This window comes from Cnephaeus nilssonii (genome assembly GCF_951640355.1).
Source record: "Cnephaeus nilssonii genome assembly, chromosome: 11".
Classification (NCBI taxonomy): Eukaryota; Metazoa; Chordata; class Mammalia; order Chiroptera; family Vespertilionidae; genus Cnephaeus; species Cnephaeus nilssonii.
In genome coordinates, this window is record NC_137082.1 from 17,951,302 (window position 1) to 17,978,882 (window position 27,581).

The 27,581-nt window shown below is 45.7% G+C and overlaps 1 protein-coding gene across 1 annotated transcript; it reads left to right on the forward strand.

Annotated features, from left to right (window-relative positions):
• The first annotated feature begins 645 nt into the window (after nucleotides 1-645).
• OVOL2 (ovo like zinc finger 2) lies at nucleotides 646-27,338 on the forward strand. Its single transcript, XM_079783810.1, has 4 exons — nucleotides 646-941; nucleotides 1,580-1,821; nucleotides 14,331-14,520; nucleotides 26,704-27,338. Exons 1-4 carry the CDS (start codon nucleotides 842-844, stop codon nucleotides 27,015-27,017), a joined length of 846 nt encoding a protein of 281 aa, XP_079639936.1. The 5' UTR covers nucleotides 646-841; the 3' UTR covers nucleotides 27,018-27,338.
• Nucleotides 27,339-27,581: the final 243 nt, after the last annotated feature.

Genomic DNA, 27,581 nt, shown 5'->3' on the forward strand with positions numbered 1-27,581 from the left:
AATGTGTTCTAACGATGCCGACTTCTTACATTTATTATTACCGTGTTTATTTGGTGGGACTGTTGTAGTTGATGGGAGCTTAAGCCCTCAAGTTCCCCCCTTCACCAGATCACAGTCCTGGGGAGTCTCCCCACAGCCTCCCCCATCCGCCCGCCAAGATTTCAGCAACCGCCGGGAAAGATTCACTAAGTCCATTTTCTGGTCGGAGACAAAAGCTCTTGGGGGGGGGGGGTGCGGGGGGATTGGTGTGTGTGTGTGTGTGTGTGGGGGGGCATTCTCAGGAGGCCCTAAGTCTCAGGAGGGATGCCCTGGGAAGCGGACCTGGGTTTTACCTCAGAGTTTGCCCCGAGGTACCTGTGATGGGGAATGGTTGGGGGTTGATAAAAAAAAAAAAAAAAAAAAGTTCTCCCCTTTTTAAAAAGGGGAGGGGGGAGAATCAGACGTTAAATTCTTTTGCAAACATTCATGCCTAAGGAAGGGCTGGAACAGGCAGCCCCGGCCGCCGGAACCGGTCGGACAGGTAGAGAGCTTGTTGACACCGTTATGTTGCAGGGCGCATGCTCACTCCCAAGTTTCCTGGTGCCTTTTCTATTCCACCTTATGAAACTTTACTACGGCGTGGTCTCATCCGCGATTTAAGGCATAGGTGCCGCCGAGCCGGGAGTCTGGGAGTCGCCGGGAGGGCCGGAGGGAGGCCGGGGCCGCGCTGCGGCAGGGGGCGGAGGGAGAGGGTCGGCTAGGCGGGAAGGTGGGCTCTGGCGGCCAGAAGCCGGGACCCAGACCTCGCTGCGGTCCCTAGCGGTGAGCAGCCGGGACGAGGGGGCCGGGAGGGGGCCTCACCATGCCCAAAGTCTTCCTGGTAAAGCGGAGGAGCCCGGGGGTCTCGGTCCGCAGCTGGGATGAGCTCCCGGACGAGGAAAGGGCAGACACCTACATCCCAGGTGAGCACGGCTCGGGGGCCAGGCCTGGCGCGGGGCTCTTGGGGTGAGGGTTGGGGTGACCGGGTTCCCTCTGCTCATCGGCTGGGGGTGGACTCCCCACCCCCTGCTTCTTCCAGGGGAGAGTAGGAAGTCTCAGGGGTGCGGGAAGACAGAGTGAGAGGCTGGGAAACGCTGGGCATCGTGCTCCCCTTCCCCCTAGTGGGCGCCTTTAATTGCCCGGCGGCGGGACCGTTGGCTGCAGCGGGGGCCGAGGTGGTCCAAGGAGGGGGTGGGGTTGAACGCCGGTAGGGGCTACCCCCAATTCCACGCCTTCGTGGGTTGCACAAGGATCGGTGATCCCCTCTGGGGCTGGGTATGTAGATATCAGACCCCTCAACCCCCATCCCAGGTAGAGGAAACTTGGCGCGCGGGGTCCCGCACTTCCTCGTGGCCCGGGGACCCGGACCGAGCAGCGGCCCCCCAGAACGCCGAACTCTCTCAGGAGGCCGAGCCGGGGGCTCGCGTGCCCACCCCCTCGGCGTTGCCCACTTGGCGAGGTGCCCAGGTCCGGGGCGGGGCGGCGGCGGCACCGGCGGCACCGCCCGCAGGTCAAACTACCGCGGGCGCCCAGGCCTGACGCCGTGTGTCTGTGTGTCTAGGCTCGGCCCCTCCCTTCCCAGTGGGTCTGGGCCGCCTGCTCTGCGACCCCCCCGAGGACTGCCGCAGCGACGGCGGCAGCAGCAGTGGTGGCGGCAGCAGCAGCGCGGGGGAGCCTGGAGGCACCGAGAGCAACTCGTCCACGCGCACCCCCGAGCGCGAAACCCTGGAGCCTGGAGATGCCGAGGACCCCGGTGGACACCTGGCGGCGAAGCAGCGCCCGGTCGCCAGATCGAAAATCAAGGTACGGAGCCGACTCTGCCGGGGCCGCCACCTACATACACCACGCCCTGGCGTCGGGCTCCCGGGGCCAGCGCCCCTCCCTGCCGCGCCCGCCCGCGCACCCGGCTCCGGTGCATTCGGCGCGTCCGCCGCGCGGTTCCTGCACCTGCCCCTGGGCCGCGGCCAGGGCGTCTCCGCGCGCCCTGCGGTCGGCTGGGGGAGCCAGCTGCCTGCGCCGCTGCGCCCCCAAGGCCAGCGCCCCGAGCGGGCACAGTCCGTCGGCGGCCTGTGGAACTACCTTGAAAGGCTCAGGTTCCGCTTCTTTCCTCCCATTCGGTGCGCAAGGGCCAGAGAATAGTCAGGTCGTCGGGGTTCCAGTGGTCGGAGAGGAGGGACCTCGGCACCGGAACTCCAACCTCTGGGGCGCAGTTCCTAGCGCTCTGTGAATTCTAAATTTCACACTCTTTTTCTTTAGTTTTGGAGACAGTGGTGGCAGGTTGGTACACAGTGGGCCTCGCATAATAACAGCGATTTCCAGTGCCAATTATGGAGTGCCCGTTAGACACCAGGTCTGCTGGGCCCTTTAAATGTGTCTGTTTCAAATTTTCTTGAATTAAAATGATGGACAAATGAGGTCAGCTGTAAATTGCCTCATGCCGCGTCCTCAGTGGGTTGGAGTGTTTGTTCCCCTTTATCATCGCGCTTCAGACCCGCCCCCGCCCCCACCACCCCCCCTCGGTCTTCTAGAATGGTAGACTACATCTTATCCGGACGCTCTTCTGCGCTTACACGATTGCCTGCTCAAAGGTATCCGCTACCCCCTAGGTTAAGGAATCCCATTCCACTGACTCACAGCCACCTGGAGTCAGGGAGTGGTGTTTTAGGGATCACATGAACCCAGTCGCTAGCCGGACGGGCCAGAATGTGACCCTTCACAGACTCCTGGTCCTCGCTGTAGGTGGTAATTCTTGGGCGTTCCCGCAGTCCCGCAGCCCAGGAGGGGCGAGGGAGGATAGGGAGGAGGAGGCCTAGAGTTTGCTATGGATTAGGAAAGTTTACGTTACTTTTCCTGGGAGAGGCGGGCTCTCCCCTATGCATATTCCTGCCTGGCTCCTGGGGCTTGGCTGGGGGGTGGGGAGCTGGGGAAGAAGATCCCTAGCGTTTGCTGTGGATTAAGAATCTAGTCTCCGTTACTTTTCCTGGGAGAGACCACCCCTCTCCTATGCATATTTCTGATGCATAGCTCAGAGGGCTTGGCTGGAGGTGGACTGGGGGTGCATTTGGTTATGAATTGAGGCTAGAGGCCTGGGCTGAAATCTTTAAGAAAGACCTCTTTAAAAGATGCTGCCAACTAGGGCATGCTGCTTAGTGTTAAAGGTTTTGCCGAGGTTCAAAGTCAGCTAGCCTGAGGGTTTTGTGGGCCAGATGGGGTTAAGTGGGAGGGCTCAGTTTGCCTGAGGCTGGTAGCTCTGCCCTCCAGGAAATTCTACTGTGTCCCACTTGCATATTTATCGCCTGGGTGGGAGGACAATTGCAACGTTGTTTTGGAATGGATTGCAGACAGTTTGCCCCTGGATGCCCAGATTACCCTTGAGAAAAAGTGGCAGAGGAAAACTATCCAGTCCCTTTACCAACATTTTAGGAGATCTTTCTTTGCTGCCTCAAGCAAACAGCACTATCCGGCTTAAGGGAATGAGTAAACCAAATTTGTTTCCAGGATCACTGCCTATGTGCAGCCCCAGGGATGGGGGTGGGGCATAGAGTTTGCCCCTCAACTGTTAACATAGTTTCCAGAGGAGTGTTAGTTTACTGAGGAGGACAGTCTGGTTCCTTCTCCCTCTCAGCTTTCACCCACAAATAGGAGACATCTTGGCTTTAAGATGCTTTGAGCCTCCAGAATTATTAGTGGTGATATTGGCCATTTTCAGTTGACTGGTTAAATTCAGCGCATTGTATAACTCTAGAGTTCTATGCAAAGCAAGCTAAACTCTCTAAGAATTGGTTTTCTAACTAGAAGTGAAAAGTCTCTCAAGGATGAGACTCTTGTGGTAATGACCGTAGTTTCAATGACTTGAAGACATTTGGCTGTTGGCTATTAGGACCAGAAGAAGGGCAAGTGTGATCTGCAGAGAAAAGCAACATCCCATCCAATATTATGGAGTGCCTGCTGTGTCCCAGGCAGCCAGGATAAAAATGCTCCCACCCTAGAGTTCCAGAATCATTTGACAGAAATGATTAAGCCTCTAGGCTCTGGCTTTTGTTACTTCTTAGCTGTGTGACCTTAGGCAAATTGCCAATCCCTCTGGGCCTTAGTTTTCTTGCTTTTACAATGGTGATAATAAGGGTACTTACAGAGTTGTGGATGAATGAGTTAAAGAGTAGAAGATGTAGGTGCCCAGTAACTCTAGCTAGAATTAGTTGGGTTGGTGGGGAGACTCAAATGTTAATTATTAACTACAGCAGGAATGTGAATGCTAACCCAGAAGCACAAGCAAAGATATGATAAATTCTGAGCAGGGGAAGGTTTCTTGTGTGGATTTGAGGCCTATGGAGAAGGAGAGGTATGGGCTCAGCCCAAAACTTGAGTAAGGCAAGAACTCAGCTATGTTGGCTGCAGGATGGGAAACTATTGGGGTCAGAAAAAGTTGAAGGTGAGGCTAAATCAAGAAGTGTGGAAATTCCCTTGGGGTTGTGGGTGGGGCTCTGGAAGGTTTTTGTTGTTGTTTTTTAATTTTTCTGGGAGGTTTTTGAGAAGGAAAACCTCAGTTGGATCTGTATCATCAGCTGTGGTTGGGGATATGTGACCGATTTGAGCCTCAGTTCCCTGATGTGTAAAATGGAGAAATAATAGAATCATCCTCTCAGAAGTGTTGCATAGATTAAATGAGATAATGGGTGCAAAATGTTTAGCACGTTTTGTGCATGTATAAACTGCCCAATAGGAAGTTAGCTGACAGTGGATGATAGCTATTTTGTTACCTATAGTAGGAACAAGGGATTTGCTAACCTGATTGTGCTGATCAGTGGATCTGGACAGGACTCGTAAGTGCCAGTTAAGTGGTTTTATTTCCCAGCCTAGCTGTCTTTCAACTATGTGCCTTAGGGTAGGTTATAAAATTGTTTCTTTACTACTGAGGATTCTGTAATTTATAAAACAGATTTGGGGTGGGGAGATGGTGTACCTCTGGGAAAGTATTCATTAAGTCCCTTTTGTAAAACTGGATTCATTTGCAGGTCTTTAGCTGTGGGAGATACCCCCTTCCCCCAACCCCAATCACCACTGTCCTCCCAAGGCTTATCAGAAACAAAGTAACTCAGAAGTTAAATCAGTTAGTTGACTGATGTTATTCATTCCAGACTCAGAGTGGCTGGTGGGACCCATGTGCAAGTATAGACTAGAAGTGAATGTCTTCTTACCCCATCCCATTCTTTTCTCTCTTCCTTTGGTTTCTCCCAAGGATTCTTCAAAGGAATTGAGTTTAGAATTCCTTCAAAAGTATTCTTGGCCTTTTACCTGGCTCTGTAGCCTGCATCGTCCAGTAGTCATGGATGTGTGAATGTGTGTCTTTTTCTTGTCCCATCTTTTTTTATTATGGAGATTTTCAAAGGTGGAAAACTTGTCACCTGGTCCTAACAACAATGAACCCAAGGCTACTACTGCCTGCCATCCTTCATCCACCCCCCAACACTATAAAAAAAAAATATATATATATATATATTATTATTATTATTATTATTATTGATTTTTCACAGAGAGGAAGGGAGAGGGATAGAGAGTTAGAAACATCGATGAGAGAGAAACATCGACCAGCTGCCTCCTGCACACCCCCTGCTGCGGATGTGCCCGCAACCAAGGTACAAGCCCTTGACCGGAATCGAACCTGGGACCCTTCAGTCCGCAGGCCGATGCTCCATCCACTGAGCCAAACCAGTCAGGGCTCAACACTATTTTGAGACAAATCTCAGCCATCATAAATAATTTAAAATGTGTCTCTAATAGATAAAGACCAAAATACATGATTATTCTCATATTAACAATGGTGTTCACATTGCTAATTGTCTCATAACTTTATTTTTTTTCCAGTTTACTGAATCAGGTCCACATAATGTCCACACATTGTAATTCATTGATGTGTCTTTTACTTTATGTATTTTTCCTCCCTCTCTTTTTTAGTTAATTGTTGAAGAGATGGCTAATTTATTTTGTAGAGTCCAGCAATCTGGGTTTTTGCTCCTTTCTCCCATATGTTTTCTCTAAATGGTAGTTGGATTTGCAGCTACGCTGTCCAAAATGGTAGCCGTGGTCACATATAACTACTTACATTTAAATTAAGTAAAGTTAATAAAACTAAAAATTAAATTCCTTACTTGCACGACTTACATTTCAAGTGCTCAGTAGCGATGTGTGACTAGTGCTTGCTGTATTGGACAGTGCAGATTAGAACATTCCTATCATCACAGAAAGTTGTATTGCACCAACAATGCTGTAGATGGCCGAAACCGGTTTGGCTCAGTGGATAGAGCGTCGGCCTGTGGACTGAAGGGTCCCGGGTTCGATTCCGGTCAAGGGCATGTACCTTGGTTGCGGGCACATCCCCGGTGGGGGGTGTGCAGGAGGCAGCTGGTCGGTGTCTCTCTCTCATCGATGTTTCTGACTCTCTATCCCTCTCCCTTCCTCTCTGTGAAAAATCAATAAAATATATTTAAAAAAAACAACACACACACACAATGCTGTAGATGCTTGATCAAGTTTATGGTAACTAAAATCTGTCACAGTAGGGGTGTCTATTTCCATCAAGAGCTACATAATGTTTGGTTGCCTCTCTGTGATGTTAGCAGCCTTTGATGCTCAAGGTCTAAATATTTTAGGTTATTAGGGTTTGTAGATCAGTAATATTCTAATTTTGTCCATTTTTTATTAGCTGAAATTCTTCTATGGAGAGATACTTCCCCTGTTTCCTAGTGAGACAGTTCACTTAGGAAAGGCAGAATAAAATTCCTTTTATTTACCAGTTTTCAAGATAATCAGTTGGTTCACCAGAATTCTTTAGTGATGGCCAATTAGTTTACTTTTAAGTATTGTTGTGAATTGTGGATTTAAGTACAGTAGTTTATAAAAACACATCCATTTGATATTTGGAAGGGACCATAAATGCTGTCCCTTAGATAATTGGATGCCCCTCTTCCTGCCTCCATTGTAACTCATTGATTATCTCCTTGACTGCACATTTGGCTGACCAGACTCCTCTTGAACTGGACACACCAAAGGCAGGCTTGTATCTTCAGCATACGGTACAGCAATGCCTGACTCACAGGAGGACATAAGTCAACACAGAACATTAATCCAGACAGTGAAGAAGGGGTCAACAGTCCCTAGATGTGATAGCAGTTGGAGGAAAACAGGAAGCAAGAAGAAAAGGGAGATCTGGGAAAATGCTCGAAAAGTTTAATTTAAAGAGGAAAAAAGGAGGCATAAGAGAACAATACATGTTAACTGCATCAGCTTTTAATTTGAATATAAGTTTTTACTTATTTTTATTTCGGAGAGGAAGGGAGAGGGAGAGAGATATAGAAACATCAGTGATGAAAGAGAATCATTGATCTGCTGCCTCCTGCACTGGGGATTGAACCCGTAACCGGGCATGTGCCCTGACCAGGAATCGAACTTCCTGGTTCATGGTTAAAAACTGAACCACTGAGCCACACTCGCTGGGTTGAAGTGGGTTTTTATTGTTGGAAGGGACTGCATGGGTTTAGTTACAGAAAACAATCTACTGTTTTTAAGCAGAGAATGGTTGATTATAGGGCATTAAGTGAACTAAAGAAAGACCAGGCTGAGCTCCCAGGCTCTCCTCAGAGAGCCACACTGCAGAACTGGGTAACCTAGGGAGCTGCAGCTGCCGCCTCTATGGCTGCCTAATCATGCATCACAATGCTTCTGTTATTGCAGAGTGTAAAACAATTGCCTCTCTTCGGTTATCCTAGTAATTGGTGGAACTTAAGTTCCTACTGGGTTACTTCTAAAGATCATAGCTGCAAGGGAGTCTGGAAAATGTAGTGTCTAGCTTACTGGCCTCTGTAGTACAGGAAGGCTCACCAGAGGAATAGGAATGGAGGCTGACTGTATATACATAGGATCCACTACAGGGACCTTTAAAGCTTACATGGTCCAGTCTCCTCATTTTGTTTTTTTGTTTTGTTTTTATTTTTTTAACTGATTGCAGAGAGGAAGGGAGAGAAAGATAGAAACATCAATGATGAGAGAGAATCATTGATCAGCTGCCTCCTGCATGCCCCCTACTGGGGACGGAGACCACAACCCGGGCATGTGCCCTTGACTGGAATTGAACCGAGGACCCCCGCCAAGTCCACAGGCTGATGATGCTCTATCCACCGAGCCAAAGCAGCTAGGGCAGTCTCCTCATTTTGAAGGGGAGAAAGGTAAAGACCAGGAGGTTTTGTTGAATTCCTCACAGCGGTTAGTGACAAAGCCCAACCCAAGGATTCTTATTCTTTCAATGTTATTGTATTGCATTATGGGAGGTGTTTAACACTTTATCATTAGTGCTGACGGTCTGACATAAAGGAATTTGAAGCTGTTTCTCACCATATGAGACAAACAACAGAGTCCTTCCCTCCCTCTCCCTTACAGTTCAACGGTAGACACTAGTTTGGCAGACACCACATTCAAAATCTCATTGTGGGTACCTAAAAGCCATATGGCCGTGGGCATTTTATAGCTCTTTGAGCCTCAGTTTTTTATGGATTATAAGGATATATTCCTTCATCATCTTTGCATTTGAGAAGCTTCTCCACTGCCATATAGCAGAGTGGTGAAGCCTAAGGAAATGGTACATGGGACCAGGAGGGAAATTTTTATCCCAAAGGAATTGGGGAAATATGATTAGCATGGTTTGAGCACTCCAGCATAGCAAATGTGCCCGTGGAAATCTTGTTCATGTGGCCACCATACGATAGCCTGGACTCACAGTACCCTCCCACATAAAATAGAACCATTAATTTAATGAACTTGTTTGATGGAAGCATCAGCAGAAAATAAAGGATTTAAAAATTTTTTACTTTAGAATGTTGACAGGTAAGTGACCATAGCCAGCTTTGAAGTTGGTCAGAAGGCCTACCTCCCCCGATGCTCCTGAAGTTTTCAGCAGCACTGATACAATGATCGGTTTGTTTCTGCTGCAGAGGCCTGTTTTTTACAAAAACTAGAGGGGAACTTTGTGTATTTTTTAAAATGAAAGCCGAGACCTTGCAGAAAACCGGACAGCGGGCAAGATAGTGCCAAGCTGAGGGATTGACGAATTGCTTGCTCTCTGTCTTCATTTTTCTTGTCCTGAATTAATCTCCAGACTGATGTCATTTCCCACCCTCCATGGTAGCTTCCTCGCTTTGTTAGTAAGCCTTTTTCAAAGTGTTAATTTTGGATTAAGGGTGAGACTATTAAGCTTTCAGAAAGTAGCATGGTATAAATACCACCCCTGGCAGGTCTGGAGCAGTACCCTGTAATTAAACACATTAATAATTTCTCTATCAAAACACATGAATATTGATAGCAAAGGGATAAAGTCTGTGTGTAGATCCATGCTTGCTTGTGTCAGGTTTTATTATCAAGGAAGATGGGAGAAAATGTCAGTTTTCAGAGCTTTTTGTATTTCAGTTTTGGATGAAGGACTGGGGACTTGTGGCTCACACTAAAGTTAATCCCCTTTTTCTTTAATCAGAGAAAGAAAAATTCAAAAGCCAAAAAAGTAAACGAAGGGTTTTGACCAATTGATTTTTTTTAAATATATATATTTTTATTGATTTCAGAGAGGAAAGAAGAGAGAGAGAGAGAGAGAGAGAGAAAGAGAGAGAGAGAGAGAGAGAGAGAAACTTCAATGATGAGAGAGAATCATTGATTGGCTGCCTCTTGCAGGTCCCACACTGGGGATCGAGCCCACAACCCGAGTATGTGCCCTTGGCCGGAATCAAACCTGGGACTCTTCAGTCCTTAGGCCAACACTCTATCCACTGAGCCAAACCAGCTAGGGCTTGACCAATTGATTTTTAGTTAGGATCACAGAATTTTGGAGCTGGTCTAACTATAAGAGTTAGGGCTTATTAAGTAGTTTTCTTATTTAATTCCTTAATACTCCTAAGAGGCAAATATCAGTATCTTCATTTTACAGGTGATAAAATTTAAGCTTAGAGAGGTTGAGTAACTTGCCTACATCCCACAGTCTGTAAGTGGCGGAACAGGATCTGAACTTAGGAAGTTGGAAAAATTACGCTCTTAGCTTCTTATTCTGCCATAGAGCTCATTCAATACCATTTTGTTATGTTTACATGCGGGAAGTTGTGGCACAGGGATATTACATGACATCACATAACTAGCCAGGTCTAGGTTTTTATTTGATCCTTAGCATTTCTGTCCCAACATTCCACTCTCATTTTGTAACTAAGATGACTAAAGGGTAACTAGTTTGGGTCTACTACCTGTAGAGTAAGTGTAAAATTGGTTAACCCTATTTTGAAACTTTAGGAGGTAGAGTGCAAGGTCTAAACCTGTTGTAAACATAGCAAGGGTGGTGTAGTGAGCAGACATGTGCCCAGGGAGGGATTGCTGGTCCTCTGGCTCACAGGATGTCATTCCAGAGATCAGATGTGTCTCTTCTTCTTATGCAGCCCATCTTGGGAGTCAGAAATGTGGCAGATCTGGTGTTCCGGAGAGGATGTGATACGTTCATTGCTATTCCACTTAATTTATTGCTGCTTCCCAAATAACCACAAATTTAGCACCTTAAAATAATTTATCATTATGCCTTCTAGTTCTGTGGAATGACTCATCTCTGCTGGGCTGGTCTTCCCTGGGGCTTCTCTTGCTGCTGCAGGCAGATGACAGGTGGGGCTGGACTCTCCTGAGCCTTTTGACTGGACTGGACATCCAAGAGGGGTCACCCACGTGGCTGACAATTGATGCTTTCCTTTTTCCAGCTGCTTTGATGAAATGCTTTTTTTAAAAAACAAGTTTCTATTGACAGACATATAGGTAGTTTCTAGTCCGTTGCTATTACAGACCACATTTCAAGGCAGAAAACGTGAAATTCACTCTGGGATAAATTTCACATGTAGAAATTTATCCTACAGACATCCCTTTCCTTCTGAGAAGTGAACTAGTCTGGAAGAAGCTGGCTTCATCATCAGCCATGATCTTTTACTATTTAATTAACCTTACATCTTGTTTCAACAAAACTGTCTCTTAAAGCTTCAAGTATAACTTAATGTGTGGTGGCCGGATTGGTCATAGATGTCTATAGATAGCAAGTACCACTTCATGAATTGGTGGGTGGTTGCATCTTAGGGGAATTCCCTAAGTGAGTCACTTTGTGCTGACTCAGTTATTCATACTGTGAAATGGGGATGTGTTAGAAGGTGGAAAAATGGAAAAATTGCCTTTGCTGAAGCGTACTTGGAGAACTTCCATTTTTGCTCCAAGAAAACCAAAGGAAAGTTTCCCCTGGGAATGGGGTGCCCTCAGTCTCCATCCCCTCTCCCCATTCTCATTTTCTCCCCTGTGTTAAAAAGTTTTCTGTGTCTTGGTCAGATGATCCATTGGCCCTGCACTCCCTTCAATTGTCACTAATCTCCCTTCCCTCTGCCCTTTAAGATTTTACTCTTTTCAAACAAAATAATGCCAGTGATTTGAGATTTTTCATCCTGGACTACATTAGAAGGTATTTATATTACACGCTGAGCATTTTAAAAATAGGAATTTACCAAAGTGATTAAAGTAAGCAAGAGGTCAGGTTGGAAATGTAGTTGTCCAGTCCTCAAGCACATTCTATAGGACTTTCAAAAGACAGTTCTAGCTTTCTACATGTTTTTAATCAGAATTACCAGGGTCAGTTGTCTTTGTTCTATTTTATTAGCCCCTCACTACCTCTCAAATGACTTTTATCCTGAGTAGCCTTGGCCTTGAGAAGCTTAAAGTACTCATTTTGCCAAGACGTGGGCCACATTTAGTCTTTTCACATCTCTTCAAGGGAGGCAAGACCAGAATGGGGACTGCTGGACAAGGAGGAGACCATGACCTGTCCTGGTGATTGGCATATGAAAGCCTTGGGCACAGCTGGGTCTCCTTCAGGCTGGGTGCCAGGTCCTACCTCTTCAGGGAACACATGGCAGAGGTGGGGCATGAGGAAGTTGGAGGCCTTGATGGCTATCCATCTGAGTCATCAAACTCAACCCAGTAGCTGTCCTCCTTTGTCTTCCAATGTCCAACCCCTTCACCCTCTTTGAACAGAGTTAAGCTCACATCCCTGCAAGGTAGAGCCCTAAGGGGGACCCGGCCATTCTCTGCTACCACAGCTCTCTTCCTTATCTGTTTTCCTGGGGCTCAGGCTAGCAGTGTGGAAATCACACACAGTCCCTGTTTCCCATTGTCCTCTCCTGGAATATTTTTTGCCATTCCTCCTCTCTTTCTGCTCATCTTTACCTGTCTGAGGAGCTCACTTCCTCTAAAGGCACCTTCCCTCTTGCCCCATGGCAGAGGTAGGTGCTCCTCCGAGATGCGCATTGCACCTGGGCTTTCCAGATGTCAGTGGCCTATTGACCAGTCCACTGCCCGACTAAACTGGCAGCTTCTTGGGGACAGGTGGTCCATGTGACTGTACTCCCTCAGCTCTGAGCACAGGACCTGTTACAGATCAGGCAGTAGTCCGTCAGCTGAAACAAATTAAACTCTGAACAGATGAAAAAGAACTGTACAGAGGAGGCTAACTGGAAAACCCAATTCTGGAGTCTTGGGCTCCTTCAGGTCTCTTTGTATCTTGCCACCTGTGAAACCCTCTGCCCATCCACACTTTCTGAATGTGCACTGACCTGAGTCTGGGCTTGGGGTGTGGTGGTGGGAGGCAGGAATGTGCACAAACACTTGCTGACTCAAGGCACTTCGTTGAGGACACTGGATGAGCTCTGAGAAAACATTTGTGGGTAATGGAACCCTCTGGAATGAGATGGAATAAAGTACTGGACTGTGTAAGGGCCAATGCTCCAGCCTCACTTCTCATGCAGAGCTGGTTAGAAATGCAGTGTGTAGACCCCATCAGACCTCCCGAATCAGATCCTGCATTTTAGTAAGACACCAAGGGATTTGTGTGCACTCTGGGTTTGAGAGGCACTGGTCTTGAGGGTCAGAGAACAGTGCAGGCAAGGGCGGTAGTCGTTAGAGAAGCTACATCAGAGAAGGAACAGTTGAGCTGGGTCTCAGCAGAGGGTAACACCCAGGATGGATGAAAGGGGGAGGGTATTTGAGGCTAGGAAGATTTTGAGCCAGGAAAGGTCTGACTTTTCTTGCTAATGATATTGGTCTGAAAATACATTTTTTAAGGCTCTTTTATGAGTAGAATTTTGGCAGAACAGTTGGATCATTCCTCCTCTAAAGGATCTGATTTGGTAACTAGGAAACCTTTGATGAATATATTAGATCTGGTGGTTTTCACCACCGAAGAATGATCCAGGTGGACTCCGGTAATAGACTCAGTTTTCTTTCTTAGAGATGGCAAACATAGTTGAGAGAAAGCTGGAATGGGAGCCCAAAATTAGTTGTGAGTTTGCTGGTAATGAAGCTGTGGGCTCCCAACCAAGTCACTTCCCAAAATTATCATTCTGTTTGTTCATGATTTTGTGCATCCGGAACTGGGGCATGGCTTAGCTAGGTAGTTCTATTCCAGGCAGCATTGGTTGAGGTCACTCACTCATCTGGTGGCAGCCATGGGTGGGCTAGAAGGTCCAGTGAGGCTTTTTGTTCATACCTGGTACTTCTGTGCTCCTCCACATGGCCTTCCACTCTCCACATGGCTGCTTGGGCTTCCTCACAGCATGGTGGTCTTAGATTTCTAATGTGGCAGCTGACTTTCCTAGAGGGAGGATATAGAAGCTGCATGGTTTCTTAATACCTGGAACTGAGACATTATCTCTGCATCCAGTTGGTCCAAGGAGAGAGGAGATAGTCTCCATCTCTTGATGGATACAGCAGCATGCAGGAACAGGGAGGAAGGAATTGACTGCGGCTGTCTTTAGGGACTTCCTACCACAGGTTCTATGTTATCAGGACTTAGATTCCTCCTTTTTTTTTTTTGCTCTTCCATTCTCATCACTGGCTTTCCCCTTGTGGTCCAAGAAAGGAGAAAATGAGAGAGAGGGCAACATTCCCCCCCACCCCCCTTAGAGTATATTTCATTGGCTAGGTAGTCAGTCATAGAGCCATGACTTGGTGGGGAATGCAGATGTTTAGCTGGGGACAATGTCCTGCTAGAAATCAGAGGTCTGTTCTCAGGAAGAAGGGGAGAATGAATATTGGGAAGAACTGCCAGTTGTTCGTCTTCCCCAAAGCCAAAACCTGCTTGGGATTTTTAGGAGGCAGAAGCCCCAGCCAGGCTAAGCCTAGAGACTTAGGGAGGTGGACTCCCATAGTAAGCTTGCGAGATGTGCCCGCCTGCACTGTGGTCCTCACGGCCTCTCTCTCTGTCCCAGTTCACCACAGGCACATGCAGCGACTCGGCAGTTCACAGCTGTGACCTGTGTGGCAAGGGCTTCCGCCTACAGCGTATGCTCAACCGGCACCTCAAGTGCCACAACCAGGTGAAGAGGCACCTGTGCACCTTCTGCGGCAAGGGCTTCAATGACACCTTTGACCTAAAGAGGCACGTCCGCACACATACAGGTGAGGAAGGGTCGTGTGCTTGATTTTAGTTTTGTTTTTCTGCCCAAGAGTTCCTCCTGCTTTCTTCCCACCAAAGAACCAGGTTGGCAGATGGGACAATGTTGTATTTCTGAAAAGACCACAGGATGGGGCATTTGGGGCCAGCCCATCTGGGTTTACCTCCAGGCTGTGCCAACTTCCAGCTGTGTCATCCTGGGCCGGGCAAGCCTCCTCTCTTAGCCTGTTTTCACCCCCTGTAAGATGGGGATAATGATACAAGTTTTAGCATCACTCAAGACAAATCACTGGCTGAAGATGTTCTGAGAATTATGATGCCTGACGCAATGCTGTGAGATGTAGTTTGGCCCCTCAGTCCGGCCTGAATGCAGGGATGTGGTTCCTGTGGTCCCACTGGTGCTATTTTATGCACCTTTCTTGGGAAGTAAGCCTGTCTCCAAATAGCATCTTGTTCCTCCCAAGAACTCAAAAAGAGAAGAAAATGCTCGCTCACTTAGAGCTGACTGAGCCTCCTAACTGAGGCCGGCAGGCAAGCGCCTTCCTCCTCTTGGGCCTTCCTCGGTTTCCCTTCTCATGAAGTGGGAGTCTAGGTCCTCCCCAGCTCATTACACAGAGAATCCCGGGGGTGCTCACAGGCCTCTCTCTAAGCTCTTCTGATTGGTGACAGCCTCCTTTACTTTCTCTTAGAAACATCTGGCCTCCAAGCTTCTCCTTTGGGTCCACACCTTTGCCAGAGTGTTCCCTTGAGGAGAATTCTGAGGATGCTCCTTCCCTGTTAAAAAAAGTCTCTAACTCTGGGCAGGAGGAAATCCCAAGTCCTCATCTTGAGGGGCTTCATGTAAAGCCCCTCAGAATCTGGGACCCATCTTCAAATCCTCATCCTATCTCAGCCCATCCCAATTCCATCCCATCCCAGCCCATTCAACCTCATCCTGGTTACTACCCACTCTCCCTACAGCCTCACAGAATCTACTGTATATAGTGTCCCTGATCCCTGAAGCCCTTTCAGAGTTTAGGGTTTCCCCTGGCATTTTAGTGGGAATGGGAAAACGTACACTCCTCCCTCCAGGTGGAGTTTCCAGTCCCTCAGCACCCCATAGGACCTCCTCAGATCCTCTAAGTCAGATTTCTTGTATGGCCCTTATGCTTCTGTGTTCTTAGAGTGCTGGCCATAAGCCTCCTCCCTGGCCTGGGGAGAGTGTCCTCCACCTTAGCGGGTGAGCTGATGAACTAAAAGGTTTTTTTTTTTTCCTTTTTAAAAACGTTTTCTGAAGGGATTTTTTAAAAAAATTTTTTTTAGTGTAACATACATCCAAAAGAGTGCACAAATCATAAGTGCATAATTCAGCAAATTTAAGAATCTTTACAAAGTGAACAGACCCACATCACTAGCACCCAGACCAAGAAACAGAGTATTTCCAGAGCCTGGAAGTTCCTGCCCCCTCTTTCTTGCCCCCTTCAAATCATTACCTGCTAAGGCCTGGGGGGGGCGGGGGGGGGGCCTGCAGCTCCAGAGCACATGTTGCACATAACTGGGGCCCACTGCTCTTCTCCAGCTGCCCTTTCAATCTCGAGCAACACAACAACAACAAAAATAAATAAATCACTATCTCCTTTCTCCCAAGAGGCACCGACATTGTGACTTCCAATAGCACAGATTGCTGTTGCCTGGTTTTAAACATGACAGAAATGGAATCCTATCGTGTCTGAGTACAAGGCTTCTTTTTGAGTCCCTAGCACCAGTGAATCAGTAAAAGGTTGACCTCTGTGTGGCCAGGCTGGTACCTTAGGTTGCGGTGGAGAGAATGCTTAGGGAGTATCAGGGTGGAAGAGGGTCCCAAGGCTATCAATGAACCCATCAAGTAACTGCAAATCTAGGCTCATAGACAACTGACCCAAGGGCTGGAGAAACTGGCGACAGCTCATGCAGTCATTTGTCATTGGTTGTCCTGGAGAGTTTCTCCGCTTTTCATCCCTGTCTGAGATGTCCTTGAGAACATGGCCTATTTCTTCTTCTCCTGGTAGGCTCTGTGGTCACTTCCTCGATCCTGTCCTTTAAGACAAAGGGAGCATTGCTGGCTGTCTGGTACTTTCACTTGGAGTAAATAACTGATGGAGCTGTTTACTCATCAGTGCCGTCAACGGAGAATTAACCAGAAAATATTAGGGACTGACTGCTTCTCAGGCAAGAGTTTACAAGTTGAGTCACTGGTGTAGTAGTTAAGAACTCATATCTGAGTTAGCTGACTATGCAAGCAGTTATTTGGGAGATGGTCCCAGGAGACACAGTGAAGAGAAAACAGCCAATAAAAGTGACTACATGAGCAGGTTACCATTGTGGGCCACTGGTGCTCAATCCCATTGGGGTCCCCTGAAGAAATATATAGAATACACCCCAGAATTGCTCTAGGGATGAGGAAGCTAGGTATTGGCCTATCAACTCCCATCCCTCCTTGCTTGGGGGACCAGCCTCCTGGATTCTACAGGAAAGACTCACACAGGTAGGCAAAGGATATACAAGAATATTTTTAGCCAAAACCGGTTTGGCTCAGTGGATAGAGCGTCGGCCTGCGGACTGAAAGGTCCCGGGTTCGATTCCGGTCAAGGGCATGTACCTTGGTTGCGGGCACATCCCCAGTAGGGGGTGTGCAGGAGGCAGCTGATCGATGTTTCTAACTCTCTATCCCTCTCTCTTCCTCTCTGTAAAAAAAAAAAAAAAAAAAAAAATCAATAAAATATATATTTTTTAAAAAAGAATATTTTTAATGTTAATTTCATTTTGAAATGGTAGTATCTGAATATATTAGGTGAGACAAAAATACATCATTAAAATTAATTTGACCTTTTTTTTAACTTATTTTAATGGGCTACTAGACATTTTAAAATTACTAAGTGGCTTGCATTCTAATTTAGATAATTGAAATCTACAGATAATCATTTTTAAAAAATTTTTTAATCACAATTTTGACTCTTAAAGTGGTAAACAAATAAAATTGTGAGAATATCTTCAACTTGTTTTCCCTGCCCTGGTTTATTTTCGGATGGAGATATACCTTCGAGTGATAATGGACCAGAAAGAGGAAACAGGGGCTGCTGCTGTGCCTGGAGCTGGAGGAACAGGCTTGCCTCCTGGTGTGAGAGGCCTGCCCCGCCATCTCTTGAGCTCTGTGCAAAACAGATAATCAGTAAAAAGAGCAAAAATGTGGGATTTTCATATGTGTGTGGGTTTTTTTTGTTTTTTTGGTTTTTTTTAGTTCATTGAACAACCTTCCTGTTTCCAAAAGATATCACCCGAATTCTGTGAATTCCATCTTGCCTTTGATTGAGATGTGAATGTTGGATTTTTGCTATTGACTATTAATTGAATGTTGGATTTAGACCAGAAGCAAAGATATGAACACTGTTAGCACAAATACAGTAGACAGTTGAGTGAAGGGTATGCTTGCTCATAGTGTGATTAGCCAGGCCACGACTGATGAAAAGACTTCTCGGGGATCCCTGGACCCTCTGAGATTGTGGCGACAATATTGATGAGGTGGGTGAAGACAGTGGGATAGAGACTCAGGATTAATCCCACCCCACCCCCACCTCCTCCTGTGGCCTGCAACTACTGAGAGGACAGGGCATTTAAGGAAAGACTCAAAACCCAAGGAAACATTTGGAAAAGATCCAGGGAAACCAGAGCCTGAAAACGTCTTACCTTAATATTTAAGCAGATGAAAGAAAAGATTAAGATGTCTTTTTTGGATATAACTTCTCCAAGAGGAGAGTAAATCAGAGGAGTATGAGATGGAGAGCTGGGATGCTAGCCAAATGACATCTGACTCAAGATTGGGAGAGAGAGAAACTACAGCAGAAAAAATTCCATAACAGTTTGTGAAAATATTTCAGGAAACAAATAGCTATTTTCAATCCAAATTGTCTTAGGTTGGGTTCCCTAGAAGCAGATCCTAAGATGGCAATTCTTATAAAATCATTTGTTGAGGGAGAGCGCCCAGAAGAAACCTATAAGGGAGGAGGGAGTTGGACAGGTTAGAGGATGGAGCTGAGCAGAACTGTGCCCTCAGCTAGCGTCCAGCCCAAGCCTGATCCCATTGGGGTTCCGGAGTGTGGATGGCACCACAGCCTTGTCCTGTCTACAGGCAAGCGGGGGACATTTCCACTCCACGTCGGCCAGGCATTGGCTGAGGGCTGCCTCTTCCCTGGGCAGTGAGGTCAGTCGCTCAGTGTCCATTCCTTGGAGAAGGAGGCAGCCAGGCACTGTTAGCTCATCACACATGACAGCTGGGGGACGATGCGCTGGCTCTGAACATGGGTCTGGACTGGGGACCAACAGCATCCAGTACACGTAAGAGAGGGACTTGCTCTATTTAAGTTGACAGTATTGCTGAGGCTATCGTAGGAAATTATGGCTGTTGATCCACCTCAGGTCAAAATGGTGCGGGGGCAGGGGAGGCATGAGCTTTACAAAAACCAACGTAAATTCAGTTAACAGCCAATGAAAAACATAGCGGGCCTGTTTATAGAGAATACATGTTTGTATTTGTTTAAGTTGAACCAGCTGGGGTGCATTCCAAGAATGCATTGAGGGGATGGTTTGCTTTTGGTGGGGGGAGAATTTGAGTAGAAAATAACACTACCAACACTTGGTTGTGCCAGACTCTGCGCTCTGTCTACAGCCTCGCTACTCACAGTGTCCGTAGTCCGTGCCCCAGCAGCGCCGGCAGCACCTGGGAGCATGTTAGAACCACAGAGTCACATTTGAGGGCCACATGTCAGGCAGGGTCTGGGCATTGTTTACGGCTATGACCAGATGTGCCAGGCTCATTAGACAAGTACAGTTTTATAGAAATTGTTTTATTTTTCTCCTTTCTAAAATGAATACTTATTCTGTAAAAAAACTTTAGCCAATACAAAAGCTATAGAGAAGAAAGTGTAAGCCGCTATACACAGTTGAAAAGGGCACACACATCTGTGGGATCCCCAGCTTAGTCTTTGGGGAGCAGAGTGCCAGGGGAAATAACCCATGTTGGTTATAATTTACAACTCTGTAATAGAGGAGTCCAAGGTGCCTGCCGTTCCTGGGGAAGCTTCTGAGTTCCATAGAGAGGAGTGGAGGAATTCAGATTTGAGGTCAGGGGAGCAGGGAGGGGGCACTGGCCAAAGGGAAGTATTTGTCCTGCCTCCTGGGATACCTTCCACCTTATCTTCCATCGGCCACATTGAGAGGGACAGAAGGCAAACAAATCCCATTTTGATTGAAGAAGAGGAAACAATGGTGTCTTTCTTTGGAGCCTAAAGGGAAGGATTGACTGGATTGGGAAAAATGCAGATTGGGAGAAATTTGGAGTGGGGCAGATGGAGGAAAAAGAATAAAGTATCCTTCACCTCCAGCGAGTTGAATGGTCTTGTGGGATTGTCTCCTGCGCTCGTTAAACTGTCCTCTATTTTATTTGGACTTTTTAGCTTAAAAAGTAATATGAACGGAAAATAATGACAGAAAAAAAGTAAGCCTCCCTCCTCATGCTCATGTTCCACTCCACTTAATTAAAAAAAATTTTTCCCCAGCCCTGGCCAGTATGGCCCAGTTGGTTGGAACATAATTTTGTGCACCAAAAAGTCATGGGTTCTATTCCTAGTCAGGGAACATGCCTAGGTTGCAGGTTCAATCCCTTGTTGGGGTGATCCAATGATTGTTTTATCTCTCACATGGGTCTCTCTCTCTCTCTCTCTCTCTCTCTCTCTCTCTCTCTCTCTCTCTCTCCCCTCTTTTCCTTGCTCACTCTCTAAGATTATTATTTTTTAATTTCCCCCAGAAATTAAAAAAAAAAATTTTTTTAAATTGATTTCAGAGAGGAAGGGAGAGGGAGAGGGAGAGGGGGATAGAAACATCAATGAAGAGAGAGAATCATTGATCGGCTGCCTCCTGCAAGTCCCACACTGGGGATGAAGCCCAAAACCTGGCCATGTGCCCTGACCGGGATTGAACCTGTGACCTTCTGGTTTATAGGTCGATGCACAACCACTGAGCCACGCTGGCGGGGCAGAAGTTTTAAGTACACATTGCTTCTTTAATGTACTGTATATCTTGGAGATTGTTTCACATCTGCACAGGTAGACACACCTCACTCTTTCATAATTGTCAGAGCATTTCTTAAATATGAAATTATAACATGTTTTCAAATATGGAGGCACCATAATTTTCCCTTGCCCCAATTAATAACAGTTATTTCCAATTTCAGCATTTTTCTTTTAAAAAAAAATTTCAGGCAATACTACCATGAATATTCTTGTATATCTTTTGCCTACCTCTGTGAGTCTTTCTGTAGATAAAGTTCCTGTCGTAGGCCAAAGGGTAGTTATTATGACTTTTTTATGGACATTGCCACATTACCTTCTGAGGAGGGTGCCCTAAATATCCACTCCCACAAGGAGGCCTGTAAAAAGTTATTCACTGAAGTTCATGTTTGCATAAAGTTCAATAACGCAGCACTTAGCTACAATAAGGAAAGCAAGCAGAAAGTGCCAATAACAAAGAATTTTCTTGGGCGATTTGAAGCTTGATTTTGGAAATAGGAATAGCAAATCTGAAAAGGAGAAACTGTTTTTGATAACCCAGCACACAATATTAGACTAGGTAATATAGGCCCAGGGCACAACATTCAAAAGAACAGACAGTGAAGGAAGTCTCTTCCCTTCTCTCTGCCTAATGACCATCATTTAAAAAAAGTTTTTTGTTGTTTTTACTGTGAAATAAATAATACATCCAAAAGTGCATACAAATATTAAATACTTGTGAATGGCACATATCTGTGTTATGTTGAGCTGGATTGTAAGCTCTTGCAGCTGTGTCCCATTGAGTACTTAGCATGTGCCGGTCCTTTGCATGAGATGTCTCAGTTAATCCTCAGAGCTGCCTTACAAGGGGTATGAATATTATCCCTGTTTTACAGGTAAGAAAACTAAGGTGGAGGGAGGGTGTTCAGCAATCTGACCATGGTCTCCGTTAAAGAGTAGCAGACGTGATGCCTGGGTTTTCAGTGGCCTTGGACTCTGTTACTGTCTAGGTGTCAGTAGGTTAATGGTGTCTGGAGCAGGGATGGTGTTTTTTAGTATCCCACTACAGACATGGACAGGATTGGCCTTTGCTTGTGAGCTCTAAGGTGGGTGAGGCCCCAATGTCAGGGAGGTCTTGGCATCAGTACCCCTTGTCCAGGGCTTCTCTCTGGCCACCTTTATCTCCCACTGTTGAATTCATGGGGGGAATGAGGGGCTTCAGGAGGGAGGGGCTTGTTCCCAACTCCAGAAAGGGTTACCAAGAGGCTGCTGTATGGCGGTGTCTGCCGCCCTACACCAATGAGTGAGATGTGAATGTGTTATTTACAGAGAAGGGAGGGGAGGGGAGGCAGGTTTATAAAGTCAGATTGCCGTAACTAGAGTTTTCAGGGCCTACTGTTTCCTTTCCATCTCTGTGTCTGTAAGTCACCTGTCCTCCAAGCCAGGCTCATTCCCACCCCTTCCTGGAAAAACACACACAGTATGTGCTGCAGTCACCCAATTTGAGACAGGGGTGCAAAATCTTCTAGCCTTTGCTGTGCAGGCCTCCCAGGCTGCCCTGACCAGGAATCAAACCGGTAACCTTTGAGTGCATGGGACAATGCTCAGGCTAGGGCCACTTTTTATCCACTCATATATGCATGGGCGCAGGTTGCTTCCATATTTTGGATTGTAAATAATGCTGCAATGAATATAGGGGTGCATATTGCCTCCTTTGTCATAGATTTATTGACCATATAGGGGTGAGTTTATTTCTGGGCTTTCTAATCTATTTCATTGATTTAGGTATCTGGTTGTTGTTGTTTTTAAGTAGCAATGTCCTTTTTTAAAAAATATGTTTCTATTGATTTTAGAGAGAGAAGAAGGGAGAGGGATAGAGAGATAGAAACATCCATTGGCTGCCTCCTGCATGCCCCCTACTGGGGATGGAGCCTGAAACCCAGGCATGTGCCCTGACTGGGAATCGAACCAGTGAACTCTTGGTCCATGGTTCGACACAACCACTGAGCCACATTGGCCGGATGATATATATATATATATATATATATATATATATATATATATATATATTTTTTTTTTTATTTTTTTTTAAAATATATTTTATTGATTTTTTACAGAGAGGAAGAGAGAGGGATAGAGAGTTAGAAACATCAATGAGAGAGAAACATCAATCAGCTGCCTCTTGCACACACCCTACTGGGGATGTGCCCGCAACCAAGGTACATGCCCTTGACCGGAATCGAACCTGGGACCCTTGAGTCCACAGGCCGACGCTCTATCCACTGAGCCAAACCGGTTTCGGCCCGGATGATGTTTTGATTACTGTAGCTTTGTAGTATCAGGTAGTTGATACCTCCAATTTTGTTCTTTCTCAAGATTGCTGTGGCTATTCAGGGTTTTTGTGCTTCCATATAAATTTTAGGATTATTCATTCTAGTTTTGTGAAAAATGCCATCAGTATTTTGATAAGGATTGAATTGAATCGATAGATTGTTTTGAGTATTCTGAGCATGGGAGCTTTCCCTTTTTTTGATTTCTTTGGAATAGTTTGAGAAAGATAGGTGTTAATTCTTTGAATGTTTGGTAAAATTCAGCTGTGAAGCCATCTTTGTCCAGGACTTTTGTTTGTTGGGAGTTTTTTATTACTGATTTGATTATGTTGGTAGTAATCAGTCAGTTCAGATTTTCTGTTTCTTGATTTGATCTTAGAAGATTGTATGTTTTTAGGAATATATCCATTCCAGATTGTCCAATTTGTTGGCATATAACTGTTGGGAATATTTTCTTATAATCCCTTGTATTTCTGTAGTGTCAGTTGTCATTTCTTCATTTCTGTCTTTAGACTATTTCACTTATTTTTGCTTTGATCTTTATTATTCCCTTCCTTCTACCCACTTTGGGCTTTGTTGTCCTTTTTCTAGTTCCTTTAGGTAAGGTTAGATTGTTTATTTGAGGTTTTTCTTGTTTCTTGATGTAGGCTGGTATTGCTATGAATTTCCCAGTTAGGACTGCTTTCCTGTGTCCCATAGATTTTGGGTTGTTGTATTTTCATTTTCATTTAATACATCTATTTTCAATATTTTTCAACAACTCAAACATTATGGGGGAAAATAACTTAAAAATATATAAAACTGGATTAATTCATTCATGTGGAATATAAAACAAACAAACAAAAAATCAAACTAACAAAACAGCCCTAGCTGGTTTGGCTCAGTGGATAGAGCGTCAGCCTGCGGACTGAAGGGTCCCGGGTTTGATTCCGGTCAAGGGCACATGCCTGGGTTGCGGACTTGATCCCCAGTTGGGGGCGTGCAGGAGACAGCCAATCAATGATTCTCTCTCATCATTTATGTTTCTATCTCTCTCTACCTCCCCCTTCCTCTCTGAAATCAATAAAAATATATCTTTTTTAAAAAAAAACTAACAAAACAAACTCATAGATACAACAACAGAATGGTAGTTACCAGAGAAAGAGGGTGAGGGATAGGGCGAAATGGGTAAATGGATCAAACACATGGTACAGAAAGGAAAATAGAGCCCTATTATTAATTTTTGCACCTTTACACATATTAGAATTCTTAAACTTTAAAAATCCTAATTTCTGCCCTAGCCAGTTTGGCTCAGGGATTAGAGTGTCAGCCGGCAGACTGAAGGGATTCCGGTCAAGGGCACGTACCTCAGTTGCAGGCTCGATCCCCAGCCCTAGTCGGGCCACTTGCAGGGAGGCAACCAGTTGATGCGTCTCTCTCACATTGATATTTCTGTCTCTCCCCCTCCCTTCCACTCTCTCTCTAAAAAAAAAAAAAAAAAAAAAAGGAAAAAGTATCCTTGGGTGAGGATTAACAACAAAACAAAACAAAACAAAAAAAGGAAAGGAAACTAGACTTTTGATGGTGGGCACGAAATAGAATACATAGATATTCAATTTATAATCTTGTACACCTGGAAGTTATAGAATGTTATTAACCAATGTTCCTCAATACATTTAATTTTAAAAATATGTAGTACATATAGTGTGAATATATATATATGTGTGTGTGTTAATATATATATACACACATACAGCATAAGGTGCATGTTTTCCCTTTCACCTCAAGCTCCAGTGTGGCTGCACATGGCACTGTTGGATCCTGTCCTTATTTAAAATTTTGATAATTTATCATCCTGTATTTTTTCTATGTGTTTTGATTTTTAAATATTTACTTGATAGATGAGTTTTGGGGGTACCATTCAATTTTATGCCTGAGACTAATAGGATTCCTCCAGGCAGTGACCCTCCTGGCCTCTGGGCTCTGGGATGGTCTGACTGTGGTGGCAGCCCCCCTCTCTGCTCCATGTACCCCATCCACGATATTCACCCTCTCCGGGCTTCATGCTTACGTGACACTGTGCTTCCTTTACAGCCAGGATCCCCAACTTTAGAGCCTCAGTTGGAACCTTACTTAAGTCTCTTGATCTGATATTCGACCTCCGATGGTCGAGTTGAGTACTGATGGCGGAAATAGGAGAGACTGTGCTTTGGTAAGACTGAGCTACACGGTATATTTGGCACATGTGAACTCTCCATTTGGAAGGCAAGCTCCACTAATATTAACCCAATTCTAAAGCCCCCAGCAGGAGATCTAGTTCAGAAATGCTTTCATAACTGTAGCAGCTGCCAAAAGCGTCTTGCCCTTGCCCCCAGCCCATGCCATTTCTGGGCATACCCATCCTTGCAGCAACTGCCCACACCTGCACCCTGTTCTTGCGTTGCTGGAGCCCACTCTGCCCATGTGATGCAGGCCAGAAGTGCCAGGGAGGGAAGGTCAGAGCCACCCAAGGACAGCCCTCAACAGTGCTGCTGGAGCTGGTGGGTAAAGACCTAGCTCCCAGGGCGCAGGTGACTCGGAGGTGAGTGTTCTACAGTGTTTCCCAACTTGCCTAGCTGAAGGGACACAGCAAGGGCTGGCTCGATGACCACACCTTGTAGGGGCTTCTTCCTGTATCCCTGTCTCAATTCTTCACTCCCCTACAGGTGCTTCCTGGGATCCCATCCCAAGTAACTCGTACAGGAATCTTTGTCACAGGGTATATTTCCTGGAAACCTCAAACTAAGATAAAAACAATGTTTATTTTGCCCACTCTAAAATCAAAACATTAAAATGGTGTACAAGTAGGAAGAGTGAAACTCCTCCTCCCCAAGCCAGGTGGTATGTGTTTGCTATATTTGCATCCATTTTGGTTACGTTTGCTCATGTGGATGTTGTAAACTTTTGTGGACAGTTTTGTCTCCTGCCCTAACCATTTTCCTCCTTTTGAATCATTGGTCATGATGACTCTTTTTCTCTCTACCCTTGCTCCCCATCCCCTACCAACCATTTTTCTATTCTTTTTCTATAGGTTTAACGTTTCTACATATAGGTGATACCAATGCTGTATTTGTCTTTCTCTGTCTGGCTTATTTCACTTAGCACAGTGCCCTCAAGATCCATCCATGTTGTCAAAAAAATTGACAAAGGACTCTCTTTTTCCTGTGGCTGAATAATATTTCATTGTATAAATAGTTGACGGCTTTTTTATCTATTCATTCATTGATGGACACTTAGGCTATCTCCATATCTTGGCTATTGTTGTTAATGCTGCCATGAATGTGGGAGGGCAGATATCTCTCTGAGATCCTGTTTTCATTTCCTTTGGATATATGTCCTAGAAGTGGGGTTGCTGGATCTTTTGATAGATCTATTTTTAATATTGCGAGAAACTTCCATACTGTTTTCCATAGTGGCTGCACCAATTTACAAGCCCACCAAAGTGCACAAGGGTTCCCTTTTCTCCACATTCTTGCCAACACTTATCTCTTGTCTTTTTTATAATAGCCATTGTAACAGGTATGAAGTAATATCTCATTGTGCTTCCATTGTGATTGTGATGTGCATTTTCCTGATGATTAATGGTGTTGCGCACCTTTTCATGTACTGTTGGCCATTTGTATGTCTTCTTTGGAAAAATGTCTGTTCAGTTCCTATGCCTGGTTTTGAATAGGGTCATTTGCTGTTGGGATGTGCGTGATGATTTTTTATGGCTTTTTAGTTGGAAGGCTCTGGCTTGGCCATGACCAACCGGTGATGTGTCTGCCCCTTGCCCTTGCAGGCATTCGCCCCTACAAATGTGATGTCTGCAACAAAGCCTTCACCCAGCGCTGCTCCTTGGAGTCCCACCTGAAGAAAATCCACGGGGTGCAGCAGCAGTATGCCTACAAGCAACGCCGGGACAAGCTCTACGTCTGTGAGGATTGTGGCTACACAGGCCCCACCCAGGAGGACCTGTACCTGCACGTGAACAGTGCCCACCCGGGCAGCGCGTTTCTCAAAAAGACATCCAAAAAACTGGCAGCCCTTTTGCAAAACAAGCTGACATCCACACTCCAGGGGAATGCCAACCTGAGCGAGGAGGAGGAGAAGTGAGGAGGAAGAGGAAGGGGGAGATGCCAGTGCTAACACGTTTACACAGACTTTTGGTTTTGAGGGTCCCACTGGCTCTTTCTAATTACAAGTGTTCAGTTTATCTCTCTGTCCTTTTGGGGCCTCGGCAGGGGGATCTGCTCCACGGCTGTCAGTTGTAATGATTGTGTCAGGTCCCCCGTAACCCATGCCCTGTTGAACACACTCATGTTCACGAAAGTTGATCGGTCGGTGGCTGTGATCACCGTGCAGGACTTTTTGTTTGTTTTTTAGGATTTTCATACATGGAAGCAGATGTGTTCTTAGAGAGACCATCATATTATGGTGCCTTGAAATAAAAGTACTTCCACGTGAAATGCTACTTAAGTGAGAAAAATGAATTTTATTATCCTGAAAGAGTTTACAGGAATTATTTTAGTAAGTGAAATGTCCTCTTGAAACTTTCCTTATAATAACCAAACAGGAGAGCGTTGAGCTATGTAGCTCGTTGTTTCAGGCTTATTGTGTGACATTCAACTTCGGGTTATTTGGGGGTTGATCATTTTGTGTCAGTGGGTGGGTTTGAAG

Coding starts and splice junctions, on each gene's coding strand:
- OVOL2 (XM_079783810.1), top strand. CDS start 842: ATGCCCAAAGTCTTCCTGGTAAAGCGGAGGAGCCCGGGGGTCTCGGTC. Junction 942..1,579: donor GGCAGACACCTACATCCCAG/GTGAGCACGGCT, acceptor CTGTGTGTCTAG/GCTCGGCCCCTCCCTTCCCA. Junction 14,521..26,703: donor GCACGTCCGCACACATACAG/GTGAGGAAGGGT, acceptor TTGCCCTTGCAG/GCATTCGCCCCTACAAATGT.